The 20,833-nt window shown below is 36.6% G+C and overlaps 1 protein-coding gene across 24 annotated transcripts in view; it reads right to left on the bottom strand.

Moving 5' to 3' along the window:
• Positions 1 to 20,833, bottom strand: part of NRXN1 (neurexin 1) — a 1,052,009-nt gene that overhangs the window by 34,797 nt on the left and 996,379 nt on the right. The window contains exon 1 of one of the 24 annotated variants that reach the window (XM_080686541.1): positions 15,771 to 15,968. The exons of 22 other annotated variants lie outside the window; for them this stretch is intronic. In XM_080686541.1, coding sequence (XP_080542667.1) covers positions 15,771 to 15,803 — 33 coding nt within the window. In that variant the 5' untranslated portion in view covers positions 15,804 to 15,968. Of the gene's footprint in view, positions 1 to 15,770; positions 15,969 to 20,833 lie in introns of those variants that run through there. One more of the 24 variants, XM_080686540.1, reaches the window with a different exon arrangement.

Here is a 20,833-nt window from a genome sequence, read left to right as displayed (position 1 = left end):
AAGAGGTGGTTAGTGCACCTCCTAGTGACTGGTCCAGCGGTTGTTCTGCCATTAGGGTCAATTTGCATATTACCCTTTTATTATATAGGATAAGGAAACAATGCCTTTATACTGCTTTCCTTCAAAATCTAACTACAGGATGAAAGTTTTATCTTCTTCCCAAATAAACTACAAGAAGATAAGGGCTGACTGAGACCAGTCATCAAATTTAGACCAACAAATAAATGCAGGGGAAAATGCACCCATAAAATGTACATCTTTTGATTATCCCTTCATTCTCTCATTCATAATCATTTATTGCATGCCTTATTTAAATAGGAGCTAAGCAGAGGAAGAATACAATAAGAATACTAGACTTCCCTCCCTCCAAGTTCATGGAGAACTTCGGGTGTGTGAGTCATGAAGGCTGCCTCTGAGCAGAAAATCTCTCTTTGATCAGTAAGCATGGAAGAAGCAAGAGTTTAAGCTCTAACAGGCTGGGCAGATATCCCAGCTCTGCCATTTATTAGCTCTGTGACTTTGGACAAATTCCCTAAGTTCTCTAGGTTTCTTCCTATGTACAAATGAATGTATTTATACCAATTTTACAGGATTGTTATGAGTATTCTGTGAGGCTGGGTAGACACAAACATTGTCTAGCACAGTAGCTGATACTTACAAGATGCTATTGAGAGTATTTATGTAGACACATTCTCACTTTGCTCTCCTTGCAATGTGGAAAGTTAATTCCTAGCACTGGGCACCTGAGAACTTTAGACAGACATTCTCTTCACAAAGAAAGTACAATTTTCTGACTTAAATTCACACAAACACATTTGAATATCCTATAGAAAAGACCAAATACATCATTCTATTTTCCAAGACCTACTCAAATAGAAGCCAAGCCTCCTTTGGTGCTCCACTGAGTTTGTTGGGAGGGAGATGAACCATTTAAGAAGGAAGGTAGCTGCCTCGCTGTCTTTTACCACCTTGCTACCTCAAACACTGGGGAAACATTGGCTTGTTCTTATAGGTAGAACCTGATACTGCCATGTCGGGGTCCAGCTATATTCACCCACGTGGGTAATTCACTCCGTGTGTCCTGGGTAGAGGGAGAGATGCTCTCTGTGGTAGCCCCTTTTCTGGCTTTGTAGGACCACCTTCTCACTTGATACACTGAGGAGTGTTATGGGATGCTGCTCCCCAGTAATTGGGTGCATGGGCATTGAGTTTAACACTGGAGCTGTTAGAATGTGGGTGATTTATTTAACCTCTCCTTTGTAAAAAATGGAAAGGATACAGTACTAATATTTGCTGTGTAGTTGTAAGACATAAGAAAATCATGATCCATGAAATGTTCAGCACTGTTCCTGGTGCATAATAAATGCTAAATAAATCTCAGCTATTCTAGTCTTTTATTATTATTATACAAGACAGGCATGAAACGACCTCTAACCTGCCATAGGCAGCATGTTGGCCATTGAAGTGGGTAAATTATCCCAATATCCACAATAGGTAGACTATCCACATTTGCCCTTGCCTAAAATATTGCGAAGTAGGAGGGGAAAGAAAGCCAATATTGCATGAAGAATGCAAATGTACTTTCCCCCTGAATGTCCTATTTTGCTTTTCAACTTTTAAACTCCACTTTATTTCAAAACACCCTCAACCATTCCAAAGCATTTCAAGTTGGAAAGCTTTTTTTGTTTCACAATAAGCTAAATTCAGGTGCAAATCTGGGGGAGACAAACCTTGGAAATTTTAAGTATGTTGCCATGGCAATGGTTTGCAAGAATGTGTATGAGTTTCATTTTAGCTCTCAAGCATTCAACTGAGTTCTTATGCAGAGGTTCAAATCACTAGGCACACAATGGTTGCCATTCATTGTGTCTTGAAAGGTTTGGAAATGTCTGTTGCTTATTGCAACCAGAAACCACGAAATTATTTCTTTCCCTTCCTCCCTTCCTTTCTATGTATCTATTTACCTACCTATTTATCTATATTCTATGCAAATGTGGAGATGTAGTCATTCATCATCTATTCTTAGCTGGCCAATCCCACTTTGGCTGCTCTAAAGAAAGCTGTATACATAAATTCAACAGTAGTCATTTTCACCATTGTTGCAAACACAAAGATGCACTCCCAATATGAAAGAGCTGTAAACATTTTCTACCGATTTTCCCATTAATTTCCTCATTCAGAATTGACATATCATTAAAGAAGCATGGTAATTATTTAGGGATGCTCAATTAAAGCAAACTTTCAGTGCAATGAATTGTGGAGGATTTTAAAAAAGGGTTCCATCCTACAATGTAGGAAAGAAAATTAAAATATGTAATTCTAATGATTAAAACTCTCCTGTCTCCCACCACCACCAAAAATACACTCAGAATAAATAATTTTATCTCATGTGAACCATCACTACCTCAATTGTTCTTAAATGGTTTAATTGATGCTTCTAAATTGCAAAACCTGTACAATGGACTCATGATTCGTTTCAATAAAAGCAGTGATTCCTAAAAAAAGCATTTCCCCCATAAATAGAGTCCATAAAACACTAAAATTGGAAAGTTTTAAAGCTCTCTATTTGGTAAAAGAAATAGTTCTTAACAAATTCTCTTCAAATTACAAGGCTTTTTCACCTAAAATGGACTATACAAATTAAGTCCATTTTTTTAAAAATTCATTCACCACCAAAACAACACCTGAATTTCTAAGAATGGATATTCTTTAGTTTTCCTAGCATTTTTTTTTGATGCAAATTATCCATCATGATACATAAAATGAGGCCACAAGGACCCCACTAATCTCCTGCATTTGGTTACTGACAAAATCTTCACTGAAGTGTTATTAGCTACCAAAGCCTGGCAGTTATTTAAAATTCACTTTCCTGCTTTAACTTTGACCCATCTTACAACATACACACCCATGCACACACAGCATAAGCAGTGTCTCCCCCACACTCTTTCATTTAATGGCTTGTTGATATATAGTACTTAAAACTGCAGTGGCCCCACCCTGCCCTCCCCCATCCTAAGGAGCCTACAGCAGTGCTGGAATTAAACAAATGAGAACACAATAATTAGCCATGCAAACTGTCAAGTGGATCTCACAAGAAAAACAACCCAGAAAACACAACCATCAGCAGTTTCAAGCTTTAACAAGACTCTACATTGAGCTCCCATTTATTTTAAACAAAAATAGATTAGGCTTTTGAAATATGTTCACTGCAATTTCTATGGAAATAGGGCAAAGCAGCTAATGGGTCTTTTGCATCTCTAATCTCTATGGTGCTGATATAGCAGGAAAGGCTTTGATGCTACATTCTTTCCAAATAATTTCTCATTGCTCTTCTATAACCAGGTTCATCCCCACAGCGAGTGGCATCGGAAATGGTTCCAAAGTGGGTAGGGAACAGGTCTGTGGGTCAAGTCTCATGCAGTGACTCCCCAGTTTGCCAAAGCTCCTAAACCGCACCTCAATAATTTTACGAGTGGTAACTAAATTAAAATGAGCATTAAAGGCAACTGTAAAATGGAAAGTAATTATTAAATTATCTGATGTGTTTTTGGGTGAAAGGGGGTTAGGCATTCAAATCTGTGGGGAGAGTACTGATAATATAATTTGTAGCTAAATCTCTGAATTCTTTACAGAAAATAACTACCTTCTCCTCCTAGCAACCATGTTGAGTTTCTATGAAGCAACATGAACTGATTACCTCTATTATATATGCCTTGTCTGAAATACTAATCTAATGTTTACATTGATGTTAAACAGATGAGAACATAATACCCATTTTGCATCCAGTAATAGAACATCAGATTTTTTAAAAAAAATATTAAGCATTGTGATGAAATTGGTCAACTCAACTACTTTCAAGCTTTTGTTTGCTTCAATTCTTTTAGTTTTAAACTTGTAGAACAAGTGCCTACTTCATAAACTGAAAATGTAAGTGGGATTCCTGAAACTGCTCTAGGATAGGATATAGCATTCTGAGATTCCAATAGGAGTTCAATCACTATCAAACCCATTGAACTGGGGCAAATCACTCCCTATCCCAATAATAAGTACATGAGAGTAGATGATTGCTCAGATCCCTTTAAAATGTAATAATCAAGGGTTACACAAGGGAGTCTTGTGGTAATGGTTAAGTATCTTGATTGTGGTGGTGGTTACAAGAAACTACACATGATGAAATTGCATAGAACTACGCACACATACACAAATATGTACATGTGTAACTGGGGGAATTTGAATAAGTTCTATGACTTAGAGCAATATCAATATTCCAGTTTTGATACTGGACTATAAGTATGCAAGATGTTAACATGGGGGAGATGTTGGGTAAAGGCTTCAGGGGATTTCCTGTATCTTTCTTTGCAACCATCTGTGAATCTTTAGTTTTTTCAAAAGAAAAGATTTTAAAAATGTATATGTGCACACATATATAAATATAATTATTTTAAAATCATGAAATGGCTCACTGACAGCCAAAGATGAAACACCAGTAAAAAGGCCTGAGGCTTTCTCTATGAAGTGGAATGTATTGGGTTGAAATAACTAAGTTTTCTTCTAAATATGATAGTTTTTACCTGAAACAACTAGTGCTTTTAAAGTAGTTAGAATATTGGCTATCTCACCATAATCTGGAGTAGAGAAATGATCTCATGACAGGTTGTTACTAGTGACACAATTTTTGCTCAATCTTCTGCTATTTATCCTTGAATATGAAATCCTAATGATTAAGAGACCAAATAACTAAAAATGTCAACAACAAATATTCCCTTGATTTAAAAAAATACAAAAATACAAATATAATAAAATAAAACCAACATAATTAAAAAGGAAGTGTCAGGGATTTACTGAAAATTAAATTTCCAATACTTATATTCTGAGGATTCTATAGTTTCTGTCCAATGAGCTGCTCCTATGATGAGTAGTCTCACTTTGCATTCCTAAAATCCTGCAGAATCCCATTCTTCAAAGAGTTAAGCTGTGACCAATATATTTCCTTTTAATGTCACGGAATTCAGTTGATTCTTCTGACCCCCACAAGGTCTAAAACTGTCTAGAGACTTAGCAATTTTATGCCTTATATTGGTTTCAAAATTTGATTCTTAAATCACAGAAATGGGGCAAAATAAAGCAATAAATGGCATTCGATGACTATTAATGGAAAAGTTGAAGAAAAGAGGCAAACAGGAAATTATAAAGAATGAGCAGAAGGGAGGAGAAAATGAAAGAAAAGGGTCTTCCCACATGTTTGGATAGAGGCAGGGTGTCCTATGCCATTTCATAAGTGAGACCAGTGATAGAGGTATTTCAGAATTAGGAACGTAGGGTGAATATCTCACCCAGTGAGATGTGAAATAGGTCTTGCTTTCAAAATTCTCGAAAGAGGTTTAAGAGAAAGGAAGCATAATAAAATCTACAAGTAAAAGTAAGTCAATCCATTAAACCAGCTGTGCTTCAGGACTAGACAACTAAACAGAGTCTTAGGATTTAGCTGTTTTCTGGAAGCAAAGACTTGCCTCTTCTTAACTATCAAACCTTAAGACACAAACAGAAAAGTGCCTCACAGAGGACTGTTCTGTCCTTGAACATCTTGCACCAAACAATAGGAGATAAAAATAATAAAGGCAGTTTCTTAGTCACATAATTAAAATGGGCAATGAATGTGAGTTATCTGATGAAATCCTTTCAGAACCCATGCATACTTTTTCCAGAGTTAATTCCACCAGCTTCAGTAAATTTAAAATGGGAAGAGGAATTACTCCCTATAAAAGAATAAAATATATAATAGGCAATGGGCTAAGAAAGATGCTAAAGGTGGTAAATTGGCCATATGTTCTAGAGCTGCTGCAACAGAATCTAGGCTTGTAGTTCATGAGCTGGCCAGGAAATGTGTGGTTGTCACACCTTCTTTGCTCTCTCTAGTGCCACAGTGCCATGATGCTCCTCAAGCTTTACAGGATCCAGGGAATGCTTTAAAGTTGAAGTGTTTCAAGCTAAGTCTCAACTATACATATAAGTTTGCACTCCAAAATGATGATTTTCAGAACATCCACCAAATCCTATGTTTACATGCTGATAATAGAAAAAAATGTTAAAACTCAATCACTATATTTTCCATATTTTAAGAAGTCTTGAAATAACAAATGTCAAAGTTCTAATTTCATTTCCTATGTCTGAGAATATGTCCTTGCTAAATACTTCAAATCACTATAGACATTTGCAAGCTCTATTAGTTTTTATATATAAATTGTGAACAACCCTAAAAATAATTTGTCCTACACATCTAACCTTCTGTTACCAATATAGACCCACTGTCTTTTTCATGTTTATAGAAAAACTAGAGGCCTGGCGTGCAAAAATCATGAGCTGATATGGTCCCTAGGCCTGGCCTGCGATCAGGGCCATCTTCCCCGGCTGCCCACAGCCGGCCCCACCCCCGACCACCAACCACCCCCAGTTCCCCATTCGCCATCAGGCAATCGGAGCCTGCCAGCTGCAAGGAGGGACAAAAAAGGCAGCTGTTCCCGCCCACTAGATGGCCCCACCTCTGTCGCGGGTAGCCCTGTGTGTGTGGGGTGACCTGTGGGGCTGGAGCCTTGGCAAAGCGCCACCATGTCTCCCACCACCCACTTCTGGTTTCCTGTTCACCATCGGGCAATGGGAACCTGCTGGCCTGGGAAAGGGACTGAGAGGTGGTCAGTGCATCTCATAGTGACTGGTCGAGTGGTCATTCAGCCATTAGGGTCAATTTGCATATTACCCTTTTCTTATATAGGATACTTACAAAAACTTGTTTTCTGAGGATCTCATTTAGCATTTATTAAATTTATTTTTTATAAATCTTTATTGGTGATGAGAATTTTTCTCATACTGTGCTGTTGATTGCTTATGTCACCACTTTCCTTACCACTTTCATTAGAAGCCACAGTGCACCTTATTTCTTAAGGAATCTAAAACTGATGGGTGGATAAGGGACTTTTAGTCCAGAATATACAGCACTTTATAGAATATTTATTGACATAAAACCTAAAAATACTCATGGTAAGTACAGCACTCACGTGGGTAATTATTTAGTAGATTCAGCCCATGATTCTACACCACAGGGTTCTTACTAGGAATACCAGAGAGGGAATCAGAGTTTCTTGACACATGGTAATACATATTTTCACTTACAATGAATAATTTAGCTCTTTTGCCATCCATTGTATAACAAATAGATTTGAAATAATTTCAAGGTCTCATGGCAAAGGTGGAAGTTTTGGAACACAAGACGAACAGGAAATATGGGGCCCCTTTCCTTTCCTTTGTTTTCACAGAATTATGCTTGCTTTTGTGATGCGCACACTGCAAAAACTGTCCTCATTTGTCAAGATGGTGTTAAAATGAAAAGATGTTGTTTCTTCTACAGCATTTCCTATTTGCAAGTTTCTAGGATTCCAAACTGCTAATTCTATGAAACCTACCAGCCTTGCCCATAGAATGCTAACGAGCCTCTGTATTCTTCATTGTGGAAATGGAAAAGGAGCTTTCCCCCTAATTAATGCTAGCCATGACTGGAATTATTCTCACACTAGTTTCAATATGAAAATCCCATAAGCAAATCCCAGATGCAAATTTATCTCAAAATTCAGGAGAGACGATGCAATAAAATGAAAAGCAGTGTATATTTGAGGCCACTTGTCTTTCAAACCTTTTTCTTTTAATGGAAATTCGCTTTTATTCACACTCTAAAACCTAAAGTATTAGAGCTGCAAACCCCCTCAAATGGGGAAAAGTCAAAGACCAGAAAATTAACTGTTTGGTCTTCGTCACACCATAGCAGTACCACTTTCTTTATTACAATGTCTTTACATAAACCAGAATAACCTGTTTGTAATTAGATAAACTCCAAAAAATAACATGTTGAATTTGAGGTGAAGTTGGGGTGGCTCCAAGGGTAGGTCTGAAGTTTAGCAGAGCATTCTAAATGGAGGGTGGTATGTAGTTCACAAAGAAACAGAAAGGGGACCAGCTTCAAAAAAAAACCAACATTTATAGGGGTAGGGAGAAAAGACAGGTACAAACGAGAAGGACTGCTTTCCTGTTAATTGTTTTCCTCCTAAAATACTCGATGGACTGAGTCTGAGTAGAAATCCTGGGTAGCTCAGTGAAGAGTATTCCCTTAGGTATTGGTGGGAAGCAAACCAAGTGATATTGACATTTTTCAAAACAGTCTGATAATAGTTATTCAGTGGCATCTATGAAACAAAAATTCTAAGTACACAAATATTTTCTCAAAGGGCACACTGAATGTTAATATCTTGGCAGTGCCAAATGTACAATGCTTAAAAACAATGTTAACATTAGGGGAAGCTGAAGGAAGAGTGAATTCTCTATAATATGGTCATAACATTTGGATATATTTAAATTACTCCAAATTAAAACATTTCCTTAAAAATTAAAAAAAATAAAGAAGCATATGATCAAATCCTATATATTACCTCTAAGTTGGCAAAACTGGTATTTATAAAATAATTTTCTTTAAAAAAGATGCAGATACATTCACAAAGGAAACAATAAAGCCAAAATCATAAAATCAAGCTACACATTCCCCCCCTTTTGTAATTTTTACAGAGTAAAACAGGTGTTATACTAATTTCATTGGCATGTGTTTGCAAATGTCCTTGTATTGTAGACTTTGAAATAAACCAAGCATATACCTTTCTACTTCATCTCATCATTTTAAACCCTCATCTCTCTTCCTGTAGTATTATAAGGAGTTGATGCATCATTTAGGAAATTGTGAGGTAGAGAGAGAGAGGTTAAAGTCAGTATTTATTTTGTTATTGCATCTGAAGCTTTCTGTTTAAAATGACAATCTATTGTGATTTAAATCTCACTCGCTGTGTATGGAAAATCAGAAGGTCAGGAATCTAGGAAACCCTTGTTGCATGGATGCCTTTGAACAGTGACCTAAGCTTACTATCTCTAGCTTGAGATTTTGAAAAGTAATCAAGAATTATTCAGTTTGATATTTTACAGCTAGATATCTTTTCAGTCAGTTCTAAAGAATGTTTCATGAAGTTTCCCATAATTAGTCATTGTATTTTACTAGACTACTTACTTAGGAAATAATAGTACTATATCGATAACCATTTAAGTAACATAGACTTGTCCATAATTATCACATATTCAAAATTATTTAACTCAAGGCCAGATTCTTGCTTCCTGCATATACCCACGCACATTTATTCTCTTTTTAGCAGGTACCCTTCAAAAATAAAAGATAAAGAAGGAAGTAGAATTGAGCATACTGAAAATCATAGCTGGAGTAATTTAAAACACACTCAATTATGCCGTAGGGGCCTGAGATAGGTATACTTACTCCAATGTGTCTTTTTAACTATTGGAAAAATAACTCATCCCAATCATCCCATCAGTAGGAAGAAACCAATTTCTTATTTTTAAAGGAAAACATTTAGTAACCAATGGCTAATTTTAACGAATGAAAATGAGTACAAACTAAATATGTAGGTGATTTTTTAAATAAAAAAGTTATGCACATATTGCATTGCTTTTATTAGTCATAGAGCATGAAAACTGGCTTTTAAGAAATACCACATGATCCCACTCATTTGGGGATAATGAAAAACATTATAAACTGATGAACCAAAAGATAGTTACAGAGGCAGTAAAGCATCAAACAGACTGTCTAATTACAGCAGTAAGGTTAGGGAGAGGTGGGGGAAATAAGAGATCAACTGGAGGACTTGTATGCATGCATATAAGAGTAACCAACGGATGCAAATCATTGGGGGGTGAGGGCATGTATGGGAGTGGGGTGGGGGGGGCAATGGTAAGATATGTACACATATACCTTAATAAAAATTTGAAAAAAAAAAAATCAATACATTTTCCTGAGAACATGTAGAACAGGAAACAACCACCTTGATTTATATTCGAATACCTTCAGTGCCACTTCAGAAGCCAGTATTGGTGTTATGGAATGTGTAGCCCACTCGATTTGACTGGATTTTGTGTTATATTTTATTTTGTAAATAAACAGATAACTAGGGCTGCTCAAACACAAGAAACGTAGCAGAAAAACATTAGTGTGTTAACTTAGCCCATATTGAACTTTCCTTTCTCCAAACCCAGCAAATATGTGTCCATTAATTAGTTCTAGAGGATAAAATAGTTCAGTGTTCAATGCTCTAATTTTTTGTGCTTGTTCTGATGTTTCACCTGGATTTTTAGGGCAGCAAGTGTCTTACTTTCCTTGGAGTCACCCATGACATCTTGCACAGTTCTGGTATGGATCAGTCAGCAAGTAGATATTTTAACAGGTTTTAACTACCAAATGTATAAAAATGCTGACATAGTGCTTATTATTTGCTTATATATTGTAATAGTTAGATTCTGGAAATAAAGGTACACTTCTTGAAGTGCTGGGAACCAGTTCCAGCATGTCATAATTACAAGAGTTTCATCAAAAGGTTGATGAGACTTGGGGGCTCAACAAGGGCTGGGCCACATATGTAATCATCTGTTGGAATGGCTAAAAACCATCTCCCCCAAACCTGAAGAGGATAATCGTTTGCTGCCAGACAGTTCAGGGCATCTTAATCTACATGTTATTGCCTCCCGTTGGTCAAACACCTGAACAGCTGTAGGCTATTCCCCAATCTGACAATGCTTCTGTAAACCCTACCCTTTGAAGTGTATTATCTCCAATTTGCCTTAGGACAAATTGTGTTAATAAAAAGCATGGGGTCCTGAGTCAAGAGAGTCTTTAGCTCTTTTAGCTGAAGCTCCTCTGACCCCCAATGCCTTTCAAAACTACCTTTCATCCATGGACTCCTGCTTAATCTATGCACAGCCTTTCTCCAGATTGCTGAACCCTTTGTAATGCTGGGACAAGAACTCCAGCATTGAAGGCTAAGAAAACTCTTGGCAAGCCCAAGAGTAACTATTCCCTCTGAAATTTCTAGTTTGTTATAGGTATCCTTAAACCTATTATTTAGTAGCTAATTATTTAGCAGTATATCATACAGGCACACATATTCATACACACCACACTACAAACCTAATGGATAGGTGGTCTACTTAAATCTGCTAATTGAGAAAAGTCTTGGTTTATAATTAAAACAATGATTTTTAAGCCAATGGGAGGATAAGTGGTCTAGAAATCACTTCTGGTCATGCAAAATAAACAATTATGCAGACAGTTCAAGCATGGGTAATTGAGAATTGACACCTGAAGCTATGCCTATGCAACTCCAAAATAAAATGCTTTTAAAAATAAAAATTCTAGCCCTAGCCAGTTTGGCTTCAGTGGATAGAGTGTCGGCCTGTGGACTAAAGGATCCCAGGTTCGATTCCAGTCAAGGGCACATGCCTGGCTTGTGGGCTCGATCCCCAGTAGGGGGCATGTAGGAGGCAGCTGACCAATGATTCTCTCTCATCATTGATGTTTCTATCTCTCTCTCCCCCTTTCTCTCTGAAATCAATAAAGATATCTTTAAAAAAAAGTCCTATGCAATATTTTTGATATGACAATGAAATATTAGTGTTTTGAAATTAAAAAGGCAGGCATACTTTATTATATATGCACAGTATTCCATATGTAATCTATACTTTTGTATGTATAATAGATTTTTTCATATAAGCAAATTTATTTCACCAGAGTGTTGACTGGGAAGGCATTGTCTCTGAAGCTCTAGCAGAGTTTTCAATTTGAAAAATGTCAAGAGATCAGGTAGGTGAATGTATTTTCCCATACCATTAATCCCCCCTTTACCCATTAGGTTTGCCAGTAAATCTAGACTGTGAACTTACAGAATCATATTTTTGGTCAAAAGTCTGAAATATGCTTAGAGCCAAGATTGGTATCCTATAAAATCCATGATGTTTTAATTAAAAAGCAGTGGAAACAAATGTGAGAGCACATAGACCTCAGGACTGATTTCCTTTGGAGAATGATTTCTTTTGGTTCCCTCAAATAATATTTAAGTCATCCCCACCATTATATGTAGTTTTTGTCTTTTAAACTAAGCAATACTTAAAGCAATGGAGCCTATTAACTAAAGACATAGGTGTGAGAAAAAAGAAAAGAAACTGCGGCTTAATATGAACTATAAAAAATATATATCACAACAATGAAAACAAACATGGGTAATTGATTTTGGGCAAACAGTTCTGAGATAGTTATTAATGCTTAAGCATGTGTATTCAAATGAAGGTAAACATTTGAGAGGCAAATGGAAGTGTGTAGTGATAATCACATAATTTATGACACAAAAATAGGAAACACCTCTCATATATTTTTGCTTTTTCATGGCCATTATTCAGTTTGGACTTATACTGTCTACATTTGCTAAGGGACACTGGAGAGATATGGATTCATAATAGTTCGTGACTCTCCCCAATTATTCTGTATAGTGGAAATTGCCTATTATGGCCTGTATAATATTGTGCTTGGCTTGATTCTCTGTGCCAGAGTGATGAGGGAGATTCAAATATCCACTATCAAGTAAATGTAAGTAAGATAGAAGTATGGTAACTTTTAGTAGAAATTAAATTTAAAGCCTAAATATACACAAAATGTATAAAGCAGAACTTGGTGTCATTACACCAAATATATACATACATATATACATAGCTTATTTGAGTTTGTTTTTTGTTGTTGTTGTAATATGGAAATCTAGAGCAAATGGCATTTGAGTCTATAAATGACAGGTAAAGCAGCAGAGGAATAGAAGCCTGGAAATAGAGAAAATGGGGAGTGAGAGAGAAGACCACTTGGTCTAAGTGTAATTAAATATCCACCAACACTGTCCACCTAAGAATTTTGCTAGTGCTCAGAACACTGGAATTAAGAACACTAATTTTGACAGGGCAAAATCTTGTTTCAAAGGAGTTATTTTCCAAAAGGGCGAGTGAAGTTGATACAGACAGAGACTGAAAGTCCTTTGCTACCTGCTTTTTTTTCCTATTTGAAAACTATCAAGTAATAGCTAAGAGGGCTTTTCCCATCAATTAGCATTCTGCCTACTGCATCCATCACCGTTAATTGATTGCACTTGTAGTATATAAATGTACCCAGATGCTGTGGGATGAGCGCATTTCATAAATTAAAGGAGCATATGGAGGGCACACAGACAGTAACATCTCATCATAACTATCCAAACATCCTTAATATGCAATGCTACATCACTAATTACTATGTAAATATGTACGCCTTTCCCTGGCTAATGTCTTGGTGAGACATTTTCTTGTAAGTTGAGCTGAAATGCTACTGTGGCCAGACATTTAATACCACTTCAGAACTCTTCTAATTTTATTTCACTTTGCCCATAAGGAGAATGTGGCTCTTAGTCTATTCAGCAATGTGATTGTACAAAGTCAAAAGTATTTATTCCTTATCATTGGGCTACCTTGCTTATGAACACCAGTCAACCTTCCAAAATATACATATTTATCCAAAGTTCTGTCTGCAGGCTCTATTTTTTTCTAAAAAAGTTAGAGGGAATTTTCCAAATGAGGAACATTTTGCTGCTTAGTTGGACCCTTTCATTAATTTCTAAGAACAGGGCATGGAGGAAAGAATTGCAGAAAGTATAAGAAATTGGCTTAATTCTTCAACTCTGGGGAAATTAGTCTAATTGACCTAAGTAAATTATCTTTAATATCTCAAGGTACAACAAGCAAAGGTTTTCATTCTCTTATTTAGGTCATATTTACTTCTCAAGCCAAGGTTCAAAAGTCAAAAGAGACATGCAACATGAACATTCTCTCCTTCAACAAGGTTGGCCAAACAAATGATTACATGAGCTGTGGATGCACCATGGACCAAAAGACATATCTTTAAACTTTTAAAATTTGTATTTTATTGGTACATTGTGGCAGCATGATTTTGATCAAATTCATTTGTACTTAGGACTGGAAATTGTGTCTGTGCACATCATGGAATTCTAAAAGAATCATTCAAATTATAAAATTCCAAAGGTTTCATTTCCCCTCCCCCTGCTCCTATGACCTTACTAGGCAAAGGCTGTGCCCAGTTCCCTGGGTAGTTGAGTGACAGAAGGCTTGATGGAGGATGCTGGGAGATTAATTTCATTTCAGAATTTAAACTGGCATTGGTCAAGTACCCAGGCTTTATGACAACATCAACACTTTAATGAAACATTCAAAGTTATTTTAGAAATGACTATCTATTTGTAAGCCAGAAGTAAAATATCAGATTAGTCAGCATGATCTTTATATTTTCAGAATTGAAAGCTAATTTAGGGAAAAAGTCAGTATGCCCTATAGATGTTTGAATTATCTGAGGTCTAGGTAAGTAAGTTTAGTAGTTACTGCCATATTTATATTTAGATACCACCAACTTAACTAATACAATTGCTTTTAATTTCACTCCTACCACCAACTTAACTAATACAATTGCTTTTAATTTCACTCCTACTTTTCCTGAACGTGGTAAAGAGAAAAAGGTTACAACAACAAATACACCATTTACAATCTGGCAAAGCAACTTCAATTCATGGGACTTCCCTAATCTATGGTGCAGGGGCTACCTAATTTAATTAATAATAGCTGTCACAACAGACATAACATTCCATCTCATAACTGAAAGGAAGATGCAATCAGAGGTTCCCTTGAAAAGAATGGCCAGGCTTCCTTCACTATTAAGCAGATCCTTCCCCTCCCCCACCCCCCTTTCTGATTTACAGTCCCTTCTGTCTTCCATCTGCTCCGCCTCCACCTATTGTCTCCACTCACTGGCAAGCAGTGCCAATCCCATCTGGCCATGCTCTTGCTTCTGCTGCTTTAATTCCCCTGGGCCTAGGAAATATTTGAATATTAAGGCATTTTCCCTCTTCAGGAGAATAAGGACGAGTTAGAATATCAAAAAATCCCCAAAGAATTCACACACACACACACACAAGCATGCACATGATCTCTCTCCAATACACAAACAGCAGTTTTACAATCCTCTCCTAGACTAAAAAAAAATGCTTTTAATTTTTTCACCTCAGATGCATTTTAAAAATTTGAAATCTTGCTATCTTTGAAATGATCCAAATTTATATTTCAAAAGTATAAACACACTTTCATTAATCCCAGACATGCATTTTTTTCAGTAAGCAGAATTAGTGTAAATAAACGTTATGCAAATCTTACCATCATGAAATATTTCCATTAGTTAAGCACATTTAAGCATTGCTCACAAATACATTTTCTGTTGTATCAAACATACATTTAATTCAGACATTCCACCTTTACAAATGCTCAGCGAAAACCCCACTCTGCCGCAGAAGCATGCACGGTCAGAATGTAAGCAGAGTTAGGCAAAATTATCACCAAGTCATTAACAACAACAAAGCAGTCTGGCGAGTCTTGAAAGCAGCTTTTATTCATGCTTTTACTTGATGCATAAATACATATAAATACACATACACACACTTTTATTGTTTTTGCAACAAGCATGCTAGTAAAAAAAAACAAACCACCTTTGAAGCTCACATAAAGCAGCAAACAAAACTAGAAGCAACCATGCTCAGGGTTTAAGGACAATTAAAATTTTAAAACGACCTTTCTACATCTCATATAGAGCATGCATACATTTGACATGCAATCTGCAAGAACTAGTTTAATAAAATCTTAAAATCAGGTTATCCAAAAACAATTGATTCTTAGTTTCATTATGCTTGCTCTCAGGCTTCTGGTGTCTTAAACCCTGCATGCTGCAGTTCTAAGCTGTGCTGAGCAGCGGCTGTGACAGAAGAAGCTACCTGCGAGTTTTCACAGTGCCATCTCATATCCATGTCTGTCTGGCTACCCTGCGTGCTTAGAGCTTTTTTCTTAATTCTTAATGGAAATCCTAGGAAATTTAGTCCATCCTCTGAAATCAATACTGGTGACAGGAGAGCTCCCTGACTCAGTGGGAGATCAAGATGATAAATTGCCTGCGCATCAGCCTGGCCTATCAGTGCCCTGCACACAGATGGGCGAGAAAATACACAGAAAAGGCTCGATCAGTCACGTGTCACAGAGGAGCCAATGACTGACGCTCTGCTACGGGAAGGGATGCTGCAGTTCCGTCTGCAGCTGAGGAGGCTGTTGGTACCCAGCCCAGCCGCGCCCCACTCAAAAAGTCTAGGCAGTCCCTGCTGTGGAATTTGCTCTCCAGCTGGGACTGCAGAGGGGAGTGGGCATCCCATTTAACCCTCAACTCAAATAAAGACCTATTTCCATGCACAGGGAATTTTCTCTATATTGCTTTCTAATCCAAAGCGATTGCCCAGCAGAAGAGAAATTATATATATACATATTTTATATCCCAGCCATTAAACTCTATGTGCTTCTTTTCAGATGATTATTGTGTTTTCACCTAATGTGAAATTACAAACCTTAAGCTGTGCAATTAGCACACAACCCTCCTAACAGAATGGCATCAGAGCTTTATAACTGTAGTTATAATTTTATTTCCAACTTAATGAATGACATTTTTTTCAATGCTCGCATTTATAATGAATATTTTTATGGGATGATTTTATAAAGTTAATTATGCAACATTAAGAAGTATATTATTATGCTTTTTTTGCAAATTAGAACTGTTTCTCTTTAAAGACTATTTAAGTCCCAATGAATATGACATTTTATCAATCACTAAAAAATAAAAGCAAACACCAAAGAACATGCATCTTGTTTCCCTGAGCATAAAGAACAAATGTGTTATTCAGTGATGGCAATATCTACTTATTTTTGCCATTCCTCTGAAATTTAAAACAATTATTTAGTAAACAAAGGCTTCACATCTGGAATACCATATGGACAAATATCCTCAATACATCTGCTTGCATTGATCATGCTGCAATAACAGAAATGTTGCGCAATTCTTCAAGGTAACTGAGATGATTATAGCTAGTCTGACAGGGAAGATTATAAGTGATGAGACCATGGTGTATTTCAAATGACAGTATCAGGGATTTTTTTTTAAATGATAAAAAGAAACATTGAACAATCTTCAGAAATGACATTTGAATCAGAAAGAGTATTTAGGAGCACTTCTCTTTGTTCTTCATTGCCAAGATTTTAATTTCATCCAAGCATTTTTAAGGGTTAATTCTAACTCCTTTTAGAGTCATCATCCAATACTACTTAGGGAAAAAAATCTGAGAATAAATTCTAGATGTGCCATTGTAAGTGAATTGCTACTGAACTTTAGAATACTGAAATTCCAAAATGCCTTTTGTCTTGGCAACTATTTTTTAAACATATTCCTGAAAGACTGAACCCTGGCAAGTTATTTTATTTATTTTTTGCAGATTCATTTCCTCTCTTTTACTTAATAACGACTATCAGAAAACAATAAAGCATTTTTCTTTAAAATATTTATTGTTTTGTGCCCATTCTACTTATTTGGCCTATTTATTCCATTACAACATAATCATTAATAGTCAAACTTTATTTTTTAAAGGAAAAATGAAGGCTCAGAGCACTTCTAATAAAGCATCAATATCAAACCTGATCATTGCAATATTGTAATAGCCAAAACCTAGAAACCACCTAGTCACCAATAATGAACTGATCAGATAAATTTATGGTAGAGCCTTGTAGTAGAGATATTCTACAGCTGTAAAATTTAATGTGAAAAATTCAAATATGCTTATATGAAGAGCTATCTAGGATATAGTGTTATTTAACCAAAAATTAAAATTACACATTTTTAAATTGTTTAAAGGCTATATACACACATTTGCACACACAAATAGTTGTATATGCAGAGGATATTTCTGTAAAGACATAAAATATTAGTCAATAGTGGATAAATTTCAGGAGGGGAACTGAGATCAAAGGTCACAGAGTCTTATTAGTGCCATTTTATTCATTGTTGTCATTAAGCCTATGTTCTACTTTTCTCATTTAAAATAATTAAAGTGATGGCAGCTACATTCCTTTAGGTTTAGAATAAGGTGATTGGTAGTTGTTTCCAGCAAAAATGTTGAGGGAAAACAAAGTGAGTCAGAGGGAAGGGTGACCTGCTTCTTTTCAAAGCGGGAGGGAGCGCCCAGGTAGAGGTGCTGGCAGCCTTAGCCAAAACAGACACATTATCTCGCCTTTAATGCAGCAATCATATCCTAAAGTAAGCTTCAGTTTAGCTCTGCCACGTCTTGCTAATTGTATCCTTGCTAATTGAGAAAAAGAAGGCTTGGAGGGGTTAATTTGCCCAAGTTTGGGTATTAGCCCAATAATTTATTTCCCAGTACTTTTCATTCCTACCTCAAAGAATCAGAGATAATTTAGGTGAATTGTCACTATAAATTGTGAAGCTCTTAACACAGGTAAGTTTTTTGAATTTAATGACAACATAATCATCAACAATCAAACACTATTGAATGGTATAGGGCTAACGACAAACAAAATCCATTTTGTATGCGTATATGTGTGTTTCCTACCCAGCACAAGCTTATAGATTCTATCCTTGACTTTTTTTGTTGCTGTTCAGATTCCAATAACTTTAAGAGATATAAACTTTAAAAGAAATTAAACTGTCCAAATCAAGCCAAGGCTTACGATTTTTATTATTCAGAATTTTATTGTACCCCAAATTATTCTACATCAGTGTTTTATGGGGGTGACTTTGCCCCCAAGGGGACATTTGACAATGTTTGGAAACATTTCTTATTATCACAACTGGGGAAGTGTTACTAGCATCTAGTACATAAGAAGCAAGGGTGCTGCTAATGATCCTTCAGTACACAGGGCAGCCCAAAGAGTTACATGGCTCTAAATGTCAATAGTATGGCCCAGCCGGTGTGACTCAGTGGTTCAGCATAGATCTATGAGCCAGGAGGTCACAGTTCAATTCCCGGTCAGGGCACATGCCTGGGTTGCAGGCTTGATCCTCACTGTGGGGTGTGCAGGAGGCAGACCATTGATCATTGATGTTTCTCTCTCTCCCTCTCCCTTCCTCTCTGAAATCAATAAAAAAATAAATTATATATATATATATATATATATATATATACACATATGTATATGTATATATATATACACACACACACATATATATACACACACACACACATATATATATATATGTGTGTGTGTGTGTGTGTATATATGTGTGTGTGTATATATATACATATATATATGTATATATATATATATATAGTCAATAGTACTGAAATTAAGAAAGCATGCTCTAAATACTAAGCTTTTATACCTTATTTACTTAAAAAGAGGCTTAAGAAAAGTGTCCTGTACTGTGAGGTATATATTTAAAGTGGAAGCACATAAATTAAAATGGAGAAGTGATGAGGACCAAGCACCAGGACCTGAGTCTCTCCAAAGTTAAAAATCACTGAGAAAAGAAAGAAACAGCAAATGAGAATGAGGAAGTAGGAGGAAAACTCAAAATGTGGCCTAACTCTAACCTGTAAACCTATGGCACATAGTGTGTTAGACACATTAGGGTAACTTGCCCAAATGCTGTTGATTGGTCAAGTAAAAGGTTTATTTTATTTGTTTAATTTAAACAAAGGATCTGAGAAATTAACCTCATTGAAGTTAACAATACAAAAGACTTGAGGCCCTCCCCGTTTGAATTTTTAAAGATGTGGCCAGAAAAGGTACTATTTACAGGGGTCACAGGAGGGGCTCTCTGAGGGGATATGTGAAGGGGAGGGAGCTTTTGTGACCCTTAAATTACACATCTTAGGTGTGGTTTTAGGCTACTTTATAGTCCACAAAGGTGGGCTTGTAAACAGGGAAGTAAACAAATCCCATTTCGGACCATCCCTCCTCACAGCTTGCTGAGGTGACAGAGTGCTGCCTCTCACCCCAGAAGCTCTGCAGCTCTTGTCCCCAGGCCCCCGCCCAGTCTTTCTATCCAGAAATGAGATTTCTGGGAACAGAGTTCTCAGGACCAGCTTCAGGCATTCCCCATGTGACTGCTGTCATGCCAATTGCCACACTTCGCCAAACCTGTGGCGTTCAGGGTCAGTGCAGCAGAGCTAAGATATGGAGCCACCTGGAACACTAGGACAATGGAGCAGCTTCAAGCCAAATTAATGCTCGTTTTGACAGGGAAATATTGCAGGAAAGCAGCTGAGAGAGAGGGGGGAGAGAAAGAATGAGAAAGGAAAGAGGTCAGAAAAAAAGAGCCACAGACCCACAGATACCATCACATTCTGTGTGGTGAGGGAGAACATGGCATGTCGTAATTCTCTTAAAACTAGACAGATTTTTACAACTCCATAAGGTTTTAAAACGGGCAGAGTTCAACTCCTTCATTTTACAGATGAAAGGTTTTGTTGCAGAGAGGTGAAGTAACTTGGCTTAAAAATAAGGAACAGTGGGATTCTTTGCCATTCTAGTCAATGGGGAAGTTTTTAGATGCTTTCAAAAATCATCATAATTATCAAGCAGAGGAAGACTTAGAGGAAGGGGAGTAGTTGATGTCAAATAAGAGCCAGCAAAAGGCTCTGAAGCCTCCTCCTTCCCCCACTGATACTGGATGAAGGCATTGAAAGCTATTGCTATTCAGAAAAGAGGGTCCGATCTCCAATGCATATTTATAAGATATGAAATACAAAAGGAGAAGCTTTGCATCTCCTCCTTTCAGAAGAATCTGAGGGGCTGATGAAAATTAAAAAAAAAATACAAATTCTCTTCTCTGTATTTGCACCATAGTCTTCATGAATGGGAAGCAGGATGTGTGGTGACATTTAAAGTACATATGGCAGGAAGTAAGCTCTGGCTGCAAGAGAATATAGAATAGAGAAATATTCTGGACCATTTTTCGTTTTAAGAGAAGGGGAAAATAAAAATGGTTGAAAACCCACAGTGA

Source organism: Plecotus auritus (genome assembly GCF_963455305.1).
Source record: "Plecotus auritus genome assembly, chromosome: 8".
NCBI classification, from domain to species: Eukaryota; Metazoa; Chordata; class Mammalia; order Chiroptera; family Vespertilionidae; genus Plecotus; species Plecotus auritus.
Note: the sequence above shows the minus strand (reverse complement) of the source record. Positions and strands in the feature narration are given on the sequence as shown.